The sequence below is a fragment of the Lutjanus erythropterus genome, chromosome 16, assembly GCF_056507025.1.
Source record: "Lutjanus erythropterus isolate fLutEry1 chromosome 16, fLutEry1.hap2, whole genome shotgun sequence".
NCBI lineage: Eukaryota > Metazoa > Chordata > Actinopteri > Lutjaniformes > Lutjanidae > Lutjanus > Lutjanus erythropterus.
The window spans coordinates 15,635,963-15,652,761 of NC_139332.1; the positions used below are offsets into that span (position 1 = coordinate 15,635,963).

The 16,799-nt window shown below is 39.3% G+C and overlaps 2 protein-coding genes across 2 annotated transcripts in view; one reads left to right on the top strand and one right to left on the bottom strand.

The window, feature by feature from the left end:
- Window positions 1-222: 222 nt before the first annotated feature.
- On the top strand, window positions 223-10,584 carry oxnad1 (oxidoreductase NAD-binding domain containing 1). Its single transcript, XM_084739875.1, has 8 exons — window positions 223-376; window positions 957-1,069; window positions 2,423-2,492; window positions 2,661-2,764; window positions 5,655-5,796; window positions 8,404-8,649; window positions 9,658-9,766; window positions 10,014-10,584. The coding sequence occupies exons 2-8, from the start codon at window positions 963-965 to the stop codon at window positions 10,169-10,171; spliced, it is 936 nt and encodes a 311-aa protein (XP_084596001.1). The 5' UTR covers window positions 223-376; window positions 957-962; the 3' UTR covers window positions 10,172-10,584.
- A 5,374-nt stretch (window positions 10,585-15,958) lies between these two features.
- rftn1a (raftlin, lipid raft linker 1a) overlaps window positions 15,959-16,799 on the bottom strand; it is a 36,888-nt gene continuing 36,047 nt past the window's right edge. The window contains exon 10 of the mRNA XM_084739722.1: window positions 15,959-16,784. Coding sequence (XP_084595848.1) covers window positions 16,344-16,784 — 441 coding nt within the window. The 3' untranslated portion in view covers window positions 15,959-16,343. The remainder of the gene's footprint in view (window positions 16,785-16,799) is intronic.

Here is a 16,799-nt window from a genome sequence, read left to right on the forward strand (position 1 = left end):
TGTAGCTTCAGCTCAAAACAAACTCTGAGGGATTAATATTTTATTTGAGTGCCTGAAGAAAACTATTTTAAAAACTCTTTATTTAGCCCAAGGTAAATATACAAAACAAGACAGAACAAATTTGAGGACCACACTTGTCTTGCAGGGAAAATATAACAGAAGCTAGGAGCAAACTGACCAGGAGAGGGCGCTACTGCGACAAATTGAACGTCAAGCTGCCTCATCAGGCAGAGGAAGAAATATCTGCAGGACAACCTGAAGTAGAAGAAGAACACCCCGGTCCTGTCATGTAATCATAACTTCACCAAGGTTATCCCGAAGATACTCGCGACAAATATGAAAATAATTTGACAAAAAGGAGTGTCATCTTATCTCGGTAAGAAAAAGAGCTCAGCACCTATTTGTTTGCTTATATTTATGTTTCTGTGTTACATAACAAACCGGCATTTACCTGCTAGCGGCGTTAGCTAGTGAGCTAATCATCAGCTGCGTGACAGAAGAGGTCACACCAAACTTCTTTAAAATATTCAAAATAATACAAGTAGCCGCTTTTTAATCAATATGTGACGCTTTAGGGTTTGTTTGACTCATTTCTTCTCATCGTTGATCATTACAATACACATCGGCGGGTGTCAGAGAGCATTATCAGTTACACTGTGGTCTTGAGGCACGCTTTCTCGCGCAGTCAGGTAACGTGAATGTGAGGGTATACTAGATCATTCCGTGAATGGAGTTTGGTGAGCGGTGCCCTCTCATCCAGAGGTTTGACGTTTCAGCTAAAGCGCATTGTCCGTGGGGCCCAGCTGTTGACTTTACAGAGGATTATTTCGATTTAAAAGAAATCTAATAGTAAAGGCTGGGTGCATGAACAGTCAGTATTGACATGTGATGCTAATCGTGGATGACAGTTGCTGACATTGACAGTTAACAGATGTTATCTGCTCCTTTCTGCCCAGGTCGGGATGAGCGTCCCGTGTTTCTTGTCCTCTGCTGCCCGAAGCTTCAGCCTGTCATGTCCGGCCGCCGGTCTGTTTTGCTGTAGGCTGCGGGGCCCCAGCTCCACCAAAGGGTGAGTTTCATCTGGAAATATTCCGCCTCTGTTTACTGTGTGTGCTGCCCTGGATGCTCACTTCTGAGGCACCGTGGAGACTGACAAGGACACTGACTGTAATCTGACATCATGCAGCGAAATACTTGTTAGTTGTGCTACTGGATCTACTTTGCAGATATCAAAGTGTCTTAAAGGGTCACTTCACACAAATCAGGAAAAATAGATTTCCTCACTTACCCTCAGTGTTGGGAAGGTTACTTTTGTAATAAAATAGGTTGCAGATTACTAATTACTCTGTTAAATATTTTATGACCAATGTAACTATTGTAATTATCTCATCAAAGTAATGTAACTAATGACATTTGATTAATTTTGTTACAAATGTTTTAAACTGGGCAAAAAAAAAGAAAGAAAAGTCTTAAAAACATAATTTAAACCAGGCAGCATAAACCCCTCAACCTTATTTTATGTGACTGATTGCAGTTGCTGTTTTACGGATTTTACATCAAGTATTTCAAATAAACAAACATATTATTAATATAGTATTGTTGAATTTCCAGCATTGAAAGGTATTCTTGATGACATAACCAACATTTTCAGCTGATCGCAGGCATGGCAGACTAGAGCAGTGTGCTTTGATTTGATTGGCAGGTGAGAAGTGGTGGAAATTTCAAATCAGAAACAATGTTCAAAATCTTTAGCACATACTGCACATACTGTCCTATCAATAGTGCTTGTCTAGACATATAGACTCATTGTAAAACATCCTACTCTTGGTGTTTCACTCAGTTTTGTTGCCAAAAGAAGATATTCTTGAATGGCAAAAAGATGCAAAAGCAACAGAATGAAAGATAAATACCACATATAATCTTTTTATTTAAAAAAAAATACTCCCATGTACCCTTTTATAATCAGCAATATTTTTGATTAGTAGCTAATTTAATAACTTTATTTGCTACTTTATTTATGTAACTAGTTACATGTAACTAGTTACTCCCAACACTGCTTACCCTGAGCACTACATAGCCACTCTGTACAATGGAGTTTTTTTTTTTTATATTTCATTCTTCAATTTTTTTGAGCATTACAATCAAAAGACTATTTGCCTCTGTAATAATGTGTAAATAAACAGTAGAAGTGTCAGTGGCAAACAGAACATAAGCACATAAAGCCAAGCCTGCGTGGCCAGCCACAACTAGCCATGAGTTATAATTTTGGTGAACTGGCCCTTTAAGTTAGTTGTTGCTTGTGGGCAATGAGGCCAAAGTCCACTCCAGTTTTTGAGTGTTCTGCTCGCTGGTGTGTAGCTGTTCACTGCAGAGTGTTTGTCATACAAGAAAAGTGACAAAAACAACCTTCTTTGTATTACAGTAGAAGAAACATGTCATCCAAAAGACAAATGGACCATCTGGAGAGGACAGCGAGCAACACCAGACAAAATGTAAGCTGACATTTTGTAGTTGAATACGTTCATCTTGATTTATTAACAACATCAGTTCATGAAAGTCCATCCTAAGATTATTAACCCACTCGTAAACTCTGCTCTCTTCCTGTGTGTGTGTCTGTGTTTGTTTGTTTGTTTGTTTGTTTGACTGGTTGTCTAACACAGGCTCTGTATCCAGCTCAAGTATGTGGCATCATGAATGAGTCAGAGACAGTGAAACGTTTGAGAATAGCCGTCCATCCAGACTTCAGCTTCAAAGCAGGACAGTGGTGAGTAGACTCTTAAGTTAAATTTTCACCAACTCATTGAAGATTTTTTTTTATGTCAGGTTAAGTAACGCAGTCACATATTGTTACACCTGAGGTGATGTCTTAGGTTTATTGAACTAATTTGTGACCTTTCCTGTGACAAATCAAAAAATCAGACTTGTGCCTCTGCCAGATGACTTGCAATTTCCCAAGCATTTAAAGAGCATTAAATAGATGAACACACAACTTAAATCAGCAGTGGCACAAAACACTGAATATAACACTTGATAGAACAAGGGCAGATGATGCAGTTTGATGAAATTTATAACTGAAAATGGCAACAGTGCCGTTACATAATTAATTAAGACAGGGATGTGATCTGGCAGTTGCTGTTCAGAAGTTTGGTCTATAATTACGATGTGTACTGAATAAGTTGGATATGCTTGAAGTGAAAATGCTGGATGCACTCATTGATTCTGAATGTTGCGTTAGATTGTAAATTTTGGAAATTATTACATCTACCTTTTCATTAAATTTAGACATTTGGATTTCACACAATTGGAAACAATCTCATGCAGTCATTACTGGAATTCTACAAATAGTATAATATCAATAATAATAATGTGCCGCTTTGTTCATCTGCAACTGTGTGAACATACAGCAACATTATAAATGAAGCTTTGACATGTTTGGTGCAGCCCTTCTGCCAACATCGCATGACTTCAGCCTCAGCCTTTTTTAGCCTTGTCTTATGAGTTTACATAGTAACACTTTATTGATGAAACAGAAATAAGCCGAACCTGCCAAAATACTGTGTCTGAGTTCAGAGTTTGCTTTGAGAAACTTTTCTATGGAGTCCTGTCAGAGGGCCTGTAGTGCTCAGAGTAACCACAAGGGGGCAGCGTTGTGTTAGATTTGTTCTCGCATTGGCCTGGTGGTTTTCTTTTCTCACAAAACTTTTACAGTAAACAGGAGTTCCAAAAAAAACCCTACGTCACAGTCAACGTGAGTCCACTCTTGATTCTGATGATGAAATTGTTGTGGAGATTTTTACTAAATAAGGATGAATGACCAATATTTGGGGCTTGATAAGTTCAGGTTTTCTCACGTTTGTGTGCAAAATTGCTGTATGCAGCTTTGATGTGAAGTGACGTTTAGGACACAGCAGCTTATTTCTGACTGGTTAATAACATCCGGAAACATTTGAGCTTTCAAGCTAACTTCCAGTCTTTTATAATCATAACGGCAAGTTAAATACTTCTTCGATGAAGGCAGAGCTTTTTTTTCTGTGTCAGTCTGTCAGTCAGCATTGCCAATGTTAATTAGTGTACCCTGCACATGCAGTATATGCACACGAGCCCATACTGTAGGTGGGTGGTGGTGAGATATAAAACTGGCAGCCAGTTGCCCTGCGGCGCCTGATAATGAATGTAAATAGATGGAAATCCTTGAGTTTCAATGTTTCTGAGAAAAAGGACTTTTTAGTTGTTCGTCTCCAGGTGGGAGAGGAGGAGGAGGAGGAGTAGAAGAAGGAGGAGGAGGTGGGTGGAACATATGTGTGCATCTTCACAGTGGATCCATATTTATGATGCCCGTGAGGGTTGTGGAGTCAGTGTCTCTCTCTGGTGTAACAGTGGGTCATTGTGTTGCTGGAACATTAGTCCAACTGTTAAACATTGCTGTTTTCCTCTGGGGGAGCTCTCTCTCAATGATGGACATATGCAGCCACGTTGGGTACAAGACCAGGACGCTACACTTTGTTTAAACTTTTAAGCAGACAACTTTCCATCTGGTTTGGTTTGGTTCTGCTTGGTTTCTGGAACAGGCTGCCCTCCTCACTGAGGTTAAAGGGGACTGAGCTGCCTTCATTCACGCTTTGACCCTCAGTTCATTTCAGCGTGTTTTTACTCTTGAATTAAGTAGTGTTTAGAAATCTGTGAAGCCAGCTCTGTTTCCAATCAAATAACGTTTGAATGGAAACTCGGTAATGATTAAAAATTTTAAAATCAATTAATCAATATCAAAGGTCTGCGGTTTTTCCAGCATTTTGTTTTTCTCTCCACCAGAAAAAATCCCACCCCTCCCTTCATGCCTCACGCCAAAGCAACTCTCCCCAAAATACATTAATGCACACCTTTATCATCTTACATTTTATATATCGTTGTATGGCATAAGTGTTGTCTTTTTCTGGTTTGAAAGGCTGCATTACAGTAAACTGATGTCATTTTCTGGCTGTTCTAGCTGTTCTATTATTTGCCTTTGCCATAATCATCAGATCCACATTACTGATGATTATTGATCAAAAATTGAATTGTGTTCATGTATTATGAAAGCACCAGTAAGCATCCCTACAATATTGTTGCAATATCAACATTAAGTTTTTTGGTCAGAAATATTGTCATTTGATTTAGTGCACATTCCCCAGCCTTACATTATCATAATGAACATAAATAACGAACATGGATATTGTTACTCAGTACTCTCAAGCTCAGGCTAGCATGTCAGTTTTGGGACATTTCTGCTGCACTCTCTTGTCCCTTCTTGTGTAACTATGTTGCTATAGCTTTAGCAATATGTCTACCAAGTTTTGTGGAAGACTGCTTTTGTTTTATAAAAAGACTGCTACTGACTTCTGTGATGTTTTTGTTTTTCAGTTGTACACACATGATTCAAACATTCATTGCCAGACAATTCATGCTATTTTTGCACATGCTTAGGTCTTGGCTGGCTACTTTTATTTCATCTTATTATAGAAGGAAAACAGAAGCACTTGAAGCTAAGAGGAAAAACTAATTTTATGCAGACAAAAAATGTACACATCAGATATAATATTTTAAAAAAGGAGTTTACATCCTAAGTTAGAGCATTTGATTTACTTGTGTTTAATTGTGTGCTGTGGTTGTGTATGCAGGGTGGATTTCTTCATCCCTGGTGTGGAGAAGGTGGGAGGTTTCTCCATGTGCTCCAGCCCAGGTTTGCTGCAGAGGGAGGGCGTCATCGAACTGGCCGTCAAATATACCAAGCACCCCCCGGCACACTGGGTCCACACCACGGTGAGTGTGGCCGTCATCTTTCATACAGAGAGGTATGATATTGATAACCTGGAAAGATTGCTGCCGAGGAGCAGCGATATTCTCGGAAAGTTCCCCCACATTGCTGTCTAATGGCTTGAAAGATTACATTGCTAGTGTGTGCATGAGAGAGACGCGAGAAGGAGAGAGCGCAAGAAAAGAGATGCAGAAAGAGAACGAACGGAGGAAAAGGATTGGGGTGTTGAGAAAAGGTGTTAGATAGGAAATGAAGACCGCCACATTATCACACAACTGGTTATTTTAAAAAGTGAAGCGTGAAAAGGAAAATGACAAGTGAGAAGCTATTTTCAGAATTAGTTTCATTCATTTCTTTATTTATCTTTTTCTGACCTGCAGAAACGATACTTATCTGTACTAAAAAGTTACATTAAAAGGTTGGGACACACTCCAAATTGAACATTTAATTAATTAAACAAGTCAGATCATTTCAGTTGTGTTCATAATTTTCTTTTAAGTTTTATCACCCATATGACCTGTGATGTTTTTCAGTTAAGTTTAATTGCATTCAAAGGTTAGTTACAACCTCAAAAATGTACCTAAATGAATACAGCACATAGACAAAATATTTAATGTTCAAACTGATTAACTTAATTGTTTTTTGTAAATATACACTCCTTCTTACTTTGATGTCTGCAACATTTTCCAAAAGAAGTGGGACAGGATCATGTTTACCTCTGTGTTACATCACCTTTTTACAACACTCAGTGTTTGTCTCTGAAAAAGATGGCCTTTGGATGGCAGCTTATGTTGTTCCAAACCCTGTATGTAGCTTTCCACATTAATGGTTCCTTCACAGATGTGAAATTTAACCATGATGCCATGTGCACTAACACACCGCCATACCATCACTAAGGCTGACTTTTGAACTTTACACAGGTAATAAACTGAATGGTCCTCTTTATCCCAAAGGGCACTACGTCCATGATTTCTGCAAAAGATCTGAAATGTGGACTCATCAGACCACAGCACACTTTTCCACGTTCAGTCAGTCCATCTCAGATGAGCTCAGGCCCAGAAACGTTGGCAGAGTTTCTGGATGTTGTTGATACATGGCTTTAGCTTTGCATGGTAGAGTCTTAACTTGCATTTGTAGCTGCAGCGACAAACTGTGTTTACTGGCAACGTTTGTTCAGTGTTCCTGAGCCCACGTTGTGTCCTTTTTACGATTATGTGAATTTTGAATGCAGTGCTGCCTGAAGGGTCAAAGGTCATGAGTATTGAACACTTTCTCTGCCAGCGTCTTAGAAAAAAAAAACTCACCAGCCAGCACCAGCACATTCAGTTCTATGGATATGTTAACATGGAACAGATCTAGTTTCAGAAACAAAAAGTTTTGTTCTAGCTTCATTCATTCTTTTCTTTATAAGCACTTGAATTTTAGTTGGTTGCATCAAAAAATCCACTTTTCAGACCAAAAAACTGAGAAAACAGCATTTTTGTGAGAGATAAATTTTTAAGCAGATACTGACTTCACAATCTTTTTTTTTTTTATTATTATTACTTCATTTTATGTGTGTGGCATCACTGTCACATGTGTGGCTAACATTAGGTGTGTATGTGTCCCGCCGCCCGCATGAAACAGCGTCTGAGAGGCCTGAGGGCTGCAGTGTGAGCAGCCTTGATGTGTCCCGGCTGCTTTAGGGTTTACATTTTACATAGCGTCCCACAGCGTCTTTTTTTGTAATTAAGTAAGTAGAATTGTAATAGTTTAGCGTGTACTTGTGTGTCGAGCAAGGCATTCTGATAAAGCATATATGGCACGCAAGTCTATGCAGGGTAAATAAAGGTTGGGTGGATACATAAATAAAAGCTTAATAATAAAAATATAGAAAGATTTGAAGAGAAGTTGGTTAGTCTTTGCTCTCTTCATCAAAAATGTGATTTTCTTGGTGGAGCATGTTGTATTTTTTTTCCTTCAAAGACATGCTCCAAAAGATATCCTTTTCTAATCCTGTGTGTGCGAATATTTGTATATGAACAATGTTTCCTTCCCGCTGCATCTTTCCCTTCCATTCCTGTACTCTGCGTGTTTGTTTGCAGCTTCTTTGTTTGATGACGGGCCTTAATAAATAGCTTTGAGCTACTACGCCGCGTGTAAATAAGTATCACAAAGTGGTGTGATGTGTTTGTGTGTTCTGAGACTTACAGCTCTCTGCTCTGGGATCGTTTGATGATCCGTTTGTTTGATATTTTTTCTCCGACTTCTCTCCGCGAGCAGGAATAGTGCAGGGACCATGATAGCAGATTTAGAGTGCGAGCATTATTATGCGTATGTGTACAAAAGCAGATGGAGGCATATTTACTGCTCCTTTTGACTTCAAAAGACCTTCTCTGTGCAACTTGTTAAATCACTTTCCCCCGTACTGTAGCATAGGTTTGTTGTGTGTATGTATGCTGATCTTAAAGTTTGTTTTTTTTACAGTTTCCTGAGGCTTCGATGTAGTTAAAGCTGAGATTATTTCATATTTCAAAAGGTGCATTTCACCTGCTGAACAAAGAAAAATATTTGGATCTCCTTTTTAAATTTGTCTTTATTTTTGTCCCTCTCTCCTCCCACCATCCCTTCAGTGTACAGTAGGCTCCCAGGTGGCCATGCGTGTTGGCGGGGACTTCTTCTTCGACCCAACGCCCTCTGACCCCTCCATGGATCTGCTGCTGGTTGCCGGTGGTGTAGGGATCAACCCCTTGTACTCTATCCTGTTGCACACCACAGATCTGCTGCATCTCAACAGAGCTTCTGCTGGTCGGGACTACAACATAGGCTCCGTCCACCTCTGCTACAGCGCCAAGAACACCCAGGAGCTGCTCTTTAAGGTCTATTTTTATTTTATATTGTTTATATTTTTGTGTGACATTTTAGGAAAATTTCCAGGTTTTGAACATCTCTCTTAAGTCGATGTCAAAGTTGATTTATATACTGAACAGGAATAAAATACCAAACAAACAAATGTAAAGTAAATAACAAAAATGGATAAAAATAAATAAACATAATAAAGAGACCAAACTCCATGAGTTGTATTGAATGCCAGTGAGAATAAGTGAGCTTTCAGCAGTAACTTGAAAGTTTTTAGGGTGTGAGCAGCTCTCACATGAGCATGTGGTTGGTTGACCTCGGTCCTCTGACTGGAATTACAGTAATCTAACTGAGAGGGAATAACGGAATTAATTACTCTTTGAATTCATACTACTTTGAAGGGAGATAGGTCTGTACCTTGGCTAAAAGTCTTACATGAAAAAAGTTTTGACAAGTGATCTGTTTGTCAAATTTGTGGGGCTATCAAAAATTACACAAGATTCATAGCAAAAGATCGATTTCAAGAAGCTAGAAGAGGGAAGTATACCATCAGAATCATTCAAAATGTCAGGTAGTCTAAAAGTAACAATCTCAGCTTTATTCTCTTTAAATCTGAGAAAATTTAAATTGACTTTGTCTTTTTAAGCCGTAAAGCAAAGGTTGCATTGAATCTTTACTTTTGTTTTTTTGTTTTTTTATCAGCTTTTGTATATCATCAAAACAGTGAAAATGATTATTATGGCTCTTAAAAATGAAGCATACATGATGAAGAGAGGAGCCTTGAGGGACCCCACAGGAAACTGGGGCTGCACTCGTGTCATACAGTCATACAGTCAGGTATGACAGGAACCATTTTAGGGCAGCACCTTTATTACCTGCACACTGTTCTGATGTGACAAAAGGATCCTGTGATCTTCACTGTCAAACGCAGCGTTCAGGTCTAAAAGCAGAGTTTCAAAGTGTAGAACAGCATCCATGTGTGGTGTGTTTGTTACAAATGTATTATTACCTGCCCTCTGTGTTCCCAGAACTCCATTATTGAGGCTCATCGGGAATTCCCTGACAAGTTCTCCTGTGACTTCCACATCACGCAACAGAGCACAGATGTTGACCCGCACCTCCAGCCATTTCTCAACCGTAAGTAACGGCCATACTCTCACACACACACACACACACACACACACACACACACACTCCTTTGTTTTAGTTTTGTAGTGATGGTTTAGTGACTGTCAGATTCTACCAAAGTCTGTCTTTGTTGATTTATTTCTGTCATCATGTAGAACAGGAACCATCAAAGTTCCTCATGAGAGACTCAGAGGGAGTGTAGGTGTCGCGGCGCTGAGTCTCGATTAACTGATTGACGTCCCTTGTGTCTCTCCAGGTGGGAGAATCTCGGAGGAGGAGTTGCGGGCTCATGTGGACCCAGAGAGGACTTTGTGCTTCCTGTGTGGGCCCCCGCCCATGATTGAAGCAATTTCAAAAACCCTCATGGACATCGGCCTCCCGAAAGACAGAATACTCTTTGAGAAGTGGTGGTAGAACCTCGAACGATTCCCACGATCTTACAGGGTTCTCCTCCTGGCTTGTGTTCCTTTTAGCAGTCTTCAGAGGGAGGATGTTAAGGGTGTGGTGAGAATGGAGAGCATCTGAAATATTCCAGTAATGTGGACATTAATATGACTGCTTGAGGAAGTTCACCCTCCATTCCTGCTGCTACAACCTGTGCCTGATCTCTGATAGACCACTGGGACCGCCCACTCTTCCGCTCACAGCTGACGCACCAAGATAATAGAAACAGGTTTTATTTCTTTTAATCTACAAATGACGACTGAGCAGACTGTAAAATTTTAACTTTGGCAAGACACTTGTGAGCTCACTGCCTTGTTGAGTAATGCACAGACTCTAAAGACGCATTGTGATTCAGATGTAACACATCTCCGAATCCAGTTTCATTTCCATTTCATTTACTTGACGGAGATTCTGCTTTAAATTAATAGATAATGTTTAGTTTTACTAATATATCTATGCAAGTTTGTCTTAAAGCAACTGAGATTTTTGGAAATGCACATATTTTCTTCTTTGCCAAAAGATAGATGAGAAGATGAATACCACTCTGCGACCCGTTAGCTAAATATGAAGCTACAGCCAGTAGCCAGTTAGATTAGCTTAGGTTGGCTTAGCATAAGGACTGGAAACAGGAGGAAACAGCTGGCCTGGCTCTGTCCAAAAGTAATAAAATCCACCTACCAGCATGTCTAAATTGTACAAAGAATGAGTTGTGGTTGAATGGGGTCATGTATCAAACTTTTCCAGAAAGTCCCTGCACCCAGACAAGAAATTGTTCAGCACATAACCCCCTGTAAAACAAACTGTAACTTGTTTTTACCCTTGAGTTTTTGTGTGGATAAAACAAACAGGAAACATCATGTTAAATATTGAGCTTTAAGTAGATTTTGTAAACTGAGCAGACCCCCCAGCCTTCTCCCTCTCTTTCCAGTCATATTTGTGTCTAATGTTAGCAGTGGTAGCCACATTAACAACCACATGCGAGTTTACTCTCACACATTTTAAATCAAAATACTGCCAAACCGATCACACTCATTAACATCCGGCCATTAGTTCCCCCTGCTGGGGCTGCAGACCCAGTTAGTGGCAGGTGGCATCACTCCCCCAGCATCATACAGTAGCCATCATCTATTAATAGTTTAACAGGCTAGTATTTCTAGTGCCTACTTGTGAGTCACATCGTTTAACTGATTAGACCAATGGTTCCCATCCTGAGGGCCCTGACCCCGACGACAGGTCACCAAAGCTTCATGGAGGGTCGCAAGGCCTCTCTCGTGGGATTTCTGGCTCTCTTCGTTCTCAGCTAGCCAACTGTTTGAGGTGGTTGAATTAGTTTGGAGTCCTTTTGCATTTCTCATCGTTTTAATATGAATTACTTATAAAATGACACTTTGTCGGGGGGCCATCAGTTTACTCAGCGATAGAAACGAGGTCCTTCAAGGAAAAAGTTTGGGAACCACTGGACTAGACGACTAATCAAGCACATCCCTAATGTTTAGTGAGATTTGAGTGTAGTATAGATCTTTTCATCTAACTCTCAGCAAGAAAGCAATTTATCGTGTTTCCCAGTATGTCAGACTTTTGCTTTAAAGTTCTTAGCAAATAGAGGGTCAGTGCAAACAATCTGTACTGTTATTTTACACTGGACATAAGCGTTTTTAAGAAGTGACTCATTTTCTTCTATCAGTACCTCATTTAATTTAATGAACTGTTCTTAGATGTGTTATACTATGTATAGATATACTTGGTAAGATAACTCAGAGCTATTTATTTGCAGACCTGCAGATTTTAGAGTTGTTTGGCTGATGTCTTCGAGTTACTTTGGAACGGCTGTTCTTCACATTTTACTCACATGTTAACTTCACACCAAGTTTATTTTTAGAGTCATAAACCAAACGTTCTCCCACATATTGGCCAGTTTCCCACCTGCTTTACTCACTCTCACTGTTACATGCATACACGGCGCCTATCTCACACATACTTCCACTCGATCACACACATCCACATACCCATAAACTGTTTTCTCATCCCGGGGTGGAGTGAGTATCCCATGGTGCACTGTAATGGAACCTCCAGGTGGTCTCTGATTGGCTTGGATCACTGAACATCCCTCGGAGATGGTTGCGAGCTTCTCGTTGTCGTCTCTCAGTGGGGGGTTGTGCTGTTGAGACTCATTTTCGAGTTGTTTCTGCGTTTCTTCATCATATGAGGAAAACTGTTTATGCCGGTAATAATGTGAGATTTAAAAGAAATAAAGGAAATTGAGTCGATCTGTTTTCAAACACTTTATTGACCTCTGCTTTTCTATAAAGACTTACATGTCACACTACTTACACACAACACGAGGTGGTCCAGGAAATAAGTAATAAATAGTTGATTTCTAATTTACACATTTTCTGAAGAGGAAAGGTCAGTTCTTTTAAATCACAAAAAAGCATTTTCATTTGCCTCTCGTTCTGCCAAACCAAGCAGACAGTCTTGGTTTGATTCAGTCAGGTTTTGTGATACCTGTCGCTGACATTTTGGCTACCACCTCATTACAATGGAGGTGAATGGACATCATTTGTGATGCTTCCTAGAAGCAATGTCCCAGTTCCTCTGGATAATAGACAGACCTTACTGTAATCAGTTTCCATAGGAACAGTTTTCTACTGAAGAATGGTTCCTCAGAAAACTGTCGACTGTGTGTTCTGTGGATTATCTAGGATATCCGGATTTGTTTTTGGTTTTATGTGATAAGCACCACAAACAAAATTCCTTTCACCTCCAGCATTGAAGTGTACAAACCTCAGATGGATATCTCAAAATCTGGCCAAATAAAACAAGAACTAGATATAGTCAACTTAAGTTAAAGGGACAGTCCGGCCCTAAATCAAAAATACATATTTTCCTCTGGCATGTAATGTTATTTATCCATCTAGCTTGTTTTGTATGCTGAATTTTGGAGATATCGGCCATATAGATGTCTGCCTTATCTCAAATATAATGTTACAGTGAAAAATTCAAAACCAGTGTCTCTTTCCAGAAATCATGACCTGGTTCTCAAGATAATCCACACATCTCATGAGAGTTTTAAGTAGAAACCACTTTCTGTCTGTTAGAAAGAAAGTAAATCCAGTAGATTTTAACATAGAAAGAAATTAGGTCCTACATGAAACTGCTCACGAAAAGGTCTGCCGGTTATCTTGAGCAGCCGTGTCATGATTTATAGTAAGAGACATAGCCGTTGAATTTTTCAAATATTATTAATATTATATTTTTTGGTGCTTTCACTGCCACAAGTTGATTGCCATCCAGTCCTGTTATTTTTGAGAGAAAGCAGACATCTGTACTGTCAGTACCTCCAAAACTTGACAACTTACACCAAAAATATCGAGATGGAAAAGTAACATCACAGGCCTGTGTAAAAATATGTACTTTAGATTTGTGTGTGAACTGTCCCTTTAAGTGACAGATTTTTTTTATTTTTTATGTAATTTACATGAATTGACCCTTTAATGTTTAGGGCCAATAAAACCTACTAATATCTCAATGCAGTGTAGAGCCTGGCCAATACCAATACAATTTAAATTTGGGTGTTTACATTGTGACTCAGATTACTACTGTGATAAAGTGAAGAAACTACAGTATGTAATGAAGACAAAGTTTCTAAAAGCTCAAAAATCATTTTCTGAACTGCAGTTTCTTGTTAAAGTGGAAACAGTCAACTTTTTTTTACTTTTCATTATAGGTGTAAATGTTGATTGCACAGTGTAATGGCTATAGAATAATGACACCATCCACACTTAGACTGGTTCCCTATAAGCCTCGTGTTCATCTGTCTGCTACCGGGCACGATTTTTCCCAGGAAAATGATGTCTCCATTACAGACTAAATTAATGAACAAATTCACGCTTTTTCTACTAATGTTTTCTTCTAACGTTACTCCCCCCTCTGCCCTGCACCCACCCCTGTTGGTGTGAAGCAATAACATTACTCAAGTAATGTTATTACTATGCACTGCGCATCATTACTACAGCTTATGCCTGTTCGCAAATTCAATATAAAATTGTGAAATTTTCAATTTACCTCTTCAGTGAACATGCTTCTTTGTCCTCTCTTATTTCCAAAATGGTGTTGCTCATTTCTTCATGGACCTAGGCTTTGACTCAGAGGGAAAAAGAAAACGATCTGATATTGTGTTCAAGTGTGTTCTCCCCGTTAGATAGTGTTCCCATAGTGGTGCCTTCAATGGTTGAGGAGTAGGTTATAGTTAAACATAGAGCTGCAACAATTTATCAATTAGCTGTCAACTAATCATTAATCATTTTGAGTTATTTTCTAAGAAATTTTCTGGTTTCTTTAGCCCTCTGTGATGGTAAACTGAATATCTTTAGGTTGTGGACAAAACAAGACATTTGAGGACGTCATCTTGGGCTTTAGGAAATGCTAAATGACATTTTTCACCATTTTCTGACTTTTTTAGACCAAACAACTAATCAATTGATTGAGTATATAAGAGACATTAACTGCCAATGAAAATAATCATTAGTTGCAGTTTATTTAGGTACTGCAGAGTAATGTAAGGAGGAACACTTGGTAACACTAGAGGGGCTGAAAAGTTGTCTGCGTCTACTTTAATTATTGGCCAACATTAAAGCCAAGACTGATATCCTGCCTGTGATGAGCTAAAATTGTCCATTGCAGAGGTATCGGTCAGGCTCTAAGGCAGTGTACTACATACTTTGCGTTCACTTTTTCACCTTTTGTTTCTATCTTAAATTATATACTTTACATATAAAAATACAGCGAGCCCAGTGAAATCAGTACTCCCTTTTCAACAGTCCTATTACAAGAAAGTAGTAAAATACAACAATGGGCGTGAAAATAATACTTAAGGCTTGGACCGGAGACTTGCTCTAGGTTGTACGGTTTCTTTTCATTTCATATACGGAGACATCAAACAGCAACACCGACCCAAAGCAGAGAACTGCACAACACTTTCCCGTTCACGGGAGCTACAACCTCAGAGACTCGGAGGAGCAGCAGCCTGAACAGAGCAGGCTGAAGTGAGCGTAACAGTACATGATAACCAGTAACAATATGACTTACTACTATGGAATGCAATTTAAGTCAGTATTAAATAAATAAAACCCCAAATCCAAAGGTACATCAGGTTTCGGAGCAACATATGCTGCCATCTTTTTTAGAGACCAAGACAGATGCCAAGACAAGATCTGTACATGTTACAACAAAGATCTTGTTTTTTTTTACTGTATTGAACTAAATATAGGTTGAAAAATATTTGCAATTCATTGTATAATGTTTTTTAGTGTCCCAACTTTTTTGGAATAGGGGTTTTTAAATAGAAAGTCAATGTAGTAAATACATAAATACCTTTCTAATCTAAAAAAAGACATTTGTCAAAGGACTACTTCTATTTATTCCAAGGGATTTGTATCTCACAAGTCCACATTTATTTATTTCAGGGGACTTTTACTTCCTTATGCCAAATTTATTTCCAGCTCCTTTTATTTCCACCTGTTATATTCAAATGAATGAGGCGTGATCATCTCACTGATTCAGACCAATACAGGAAGACTAAACACAACCTCAGAGACCAATGGAAGCCAGTTTTACAACAGGGAATAAAGTAATAATAAGTACCTGCTCTGTCTCAACTGTCACTGATTTATGGAGTTTCCTGATGGACAAAAAGCCGTCCTTGTCGCTAAAATAACCACTAACTGCTGCTGCCATTAGCTTGTTAGCTCAGTTAGCTCAGTTAGCCACGCTGCTGACCTTTGTTTTGTTGCCCACTCACTGGTGCTCATTTAAGCATTAATCACACTATGACCCTTGAAATAAAGAAAAGTTGTCCTTTGAAAATGCTCCTTTTTAAATCAAAACCTATTTATTGAACTACTCTGACTCATTTATTGATATTTACATTTATTTATTGCCTCATTTTTTTTATTTCAGGATTCATTTTATAGCCATATTTATATTATTTTATATTGACCTAAATGGCACTCCATAGACTACATCTGGACTATTTCTTGCAGAAAAACTAAAAGTCCAGATTAATAAATCTTCATATTAAAAGGCCTTTTTTGATAAACTAAAGAGGTCTCAGCTCCGTCTCGCCTGCTCTGTGCCCAATGTGTCAACAAACACCGGAAAACAGCTGCTGTTTGATCCGCTCCTCCGTCTTCACCTCCTCTTTGACCCCTCCCTCATCATCCCTCTGACACACATCTGTCCATCTTACTGACTTCTCCTGCCTGGACAGAGGGACCTCGTCGACGTCGGTTTCCTCTTCCCCCTCCTCAACAGACGCCCTGCTCCCCGACAGGAACAAGAAGCCCTTTTGATGCTGCGCATCCTCCTTGCTCTCCTCTCCACCTTTCTGAAGGCTTGCACCTTCGCTCCTTCCGCTGTCCCTGCTCTTCCTCCCCTCTGCCTCTTCTTCTTCTTCTTCCTCTTTTCTGTTTCTTCTTAACCTGTCCATCTCTGTCTCCATCAGTGGGGACCTGTTCTCTTCCTCTTCTTGTGATTCTCCAGTAGATTTCTTCTTCGCCTTGCTGCGACCCCTGAGGTTCAACATCTGAAACCAAATAGA

Excerpts from the sequence above, each read along its gene's own strand:
- oxnad1 (XM_084739875.1), top strand. The coding sequence starts at position 963 with ATGAGCGTCCCGTGTTTCTTGTCCTCTGCTGCCCGAAGCTTCAGCCTG. Across the intron at positions 2,493-2,660 it reads CGAGCAACACCAGACAAAAT|GCTCTGTATCCAGCTCAAGT; the intron begins GTAAGCTGACAT and ends TGTCTAACACAG. Across the intron at positions 5,797-8,403 it reads CACACTGGGTCCACACCACG|TGTACAGTAGGCTCCCAGGT; the intron begins GTGAGTGTGGCC and ends CCATCCCTTCAG.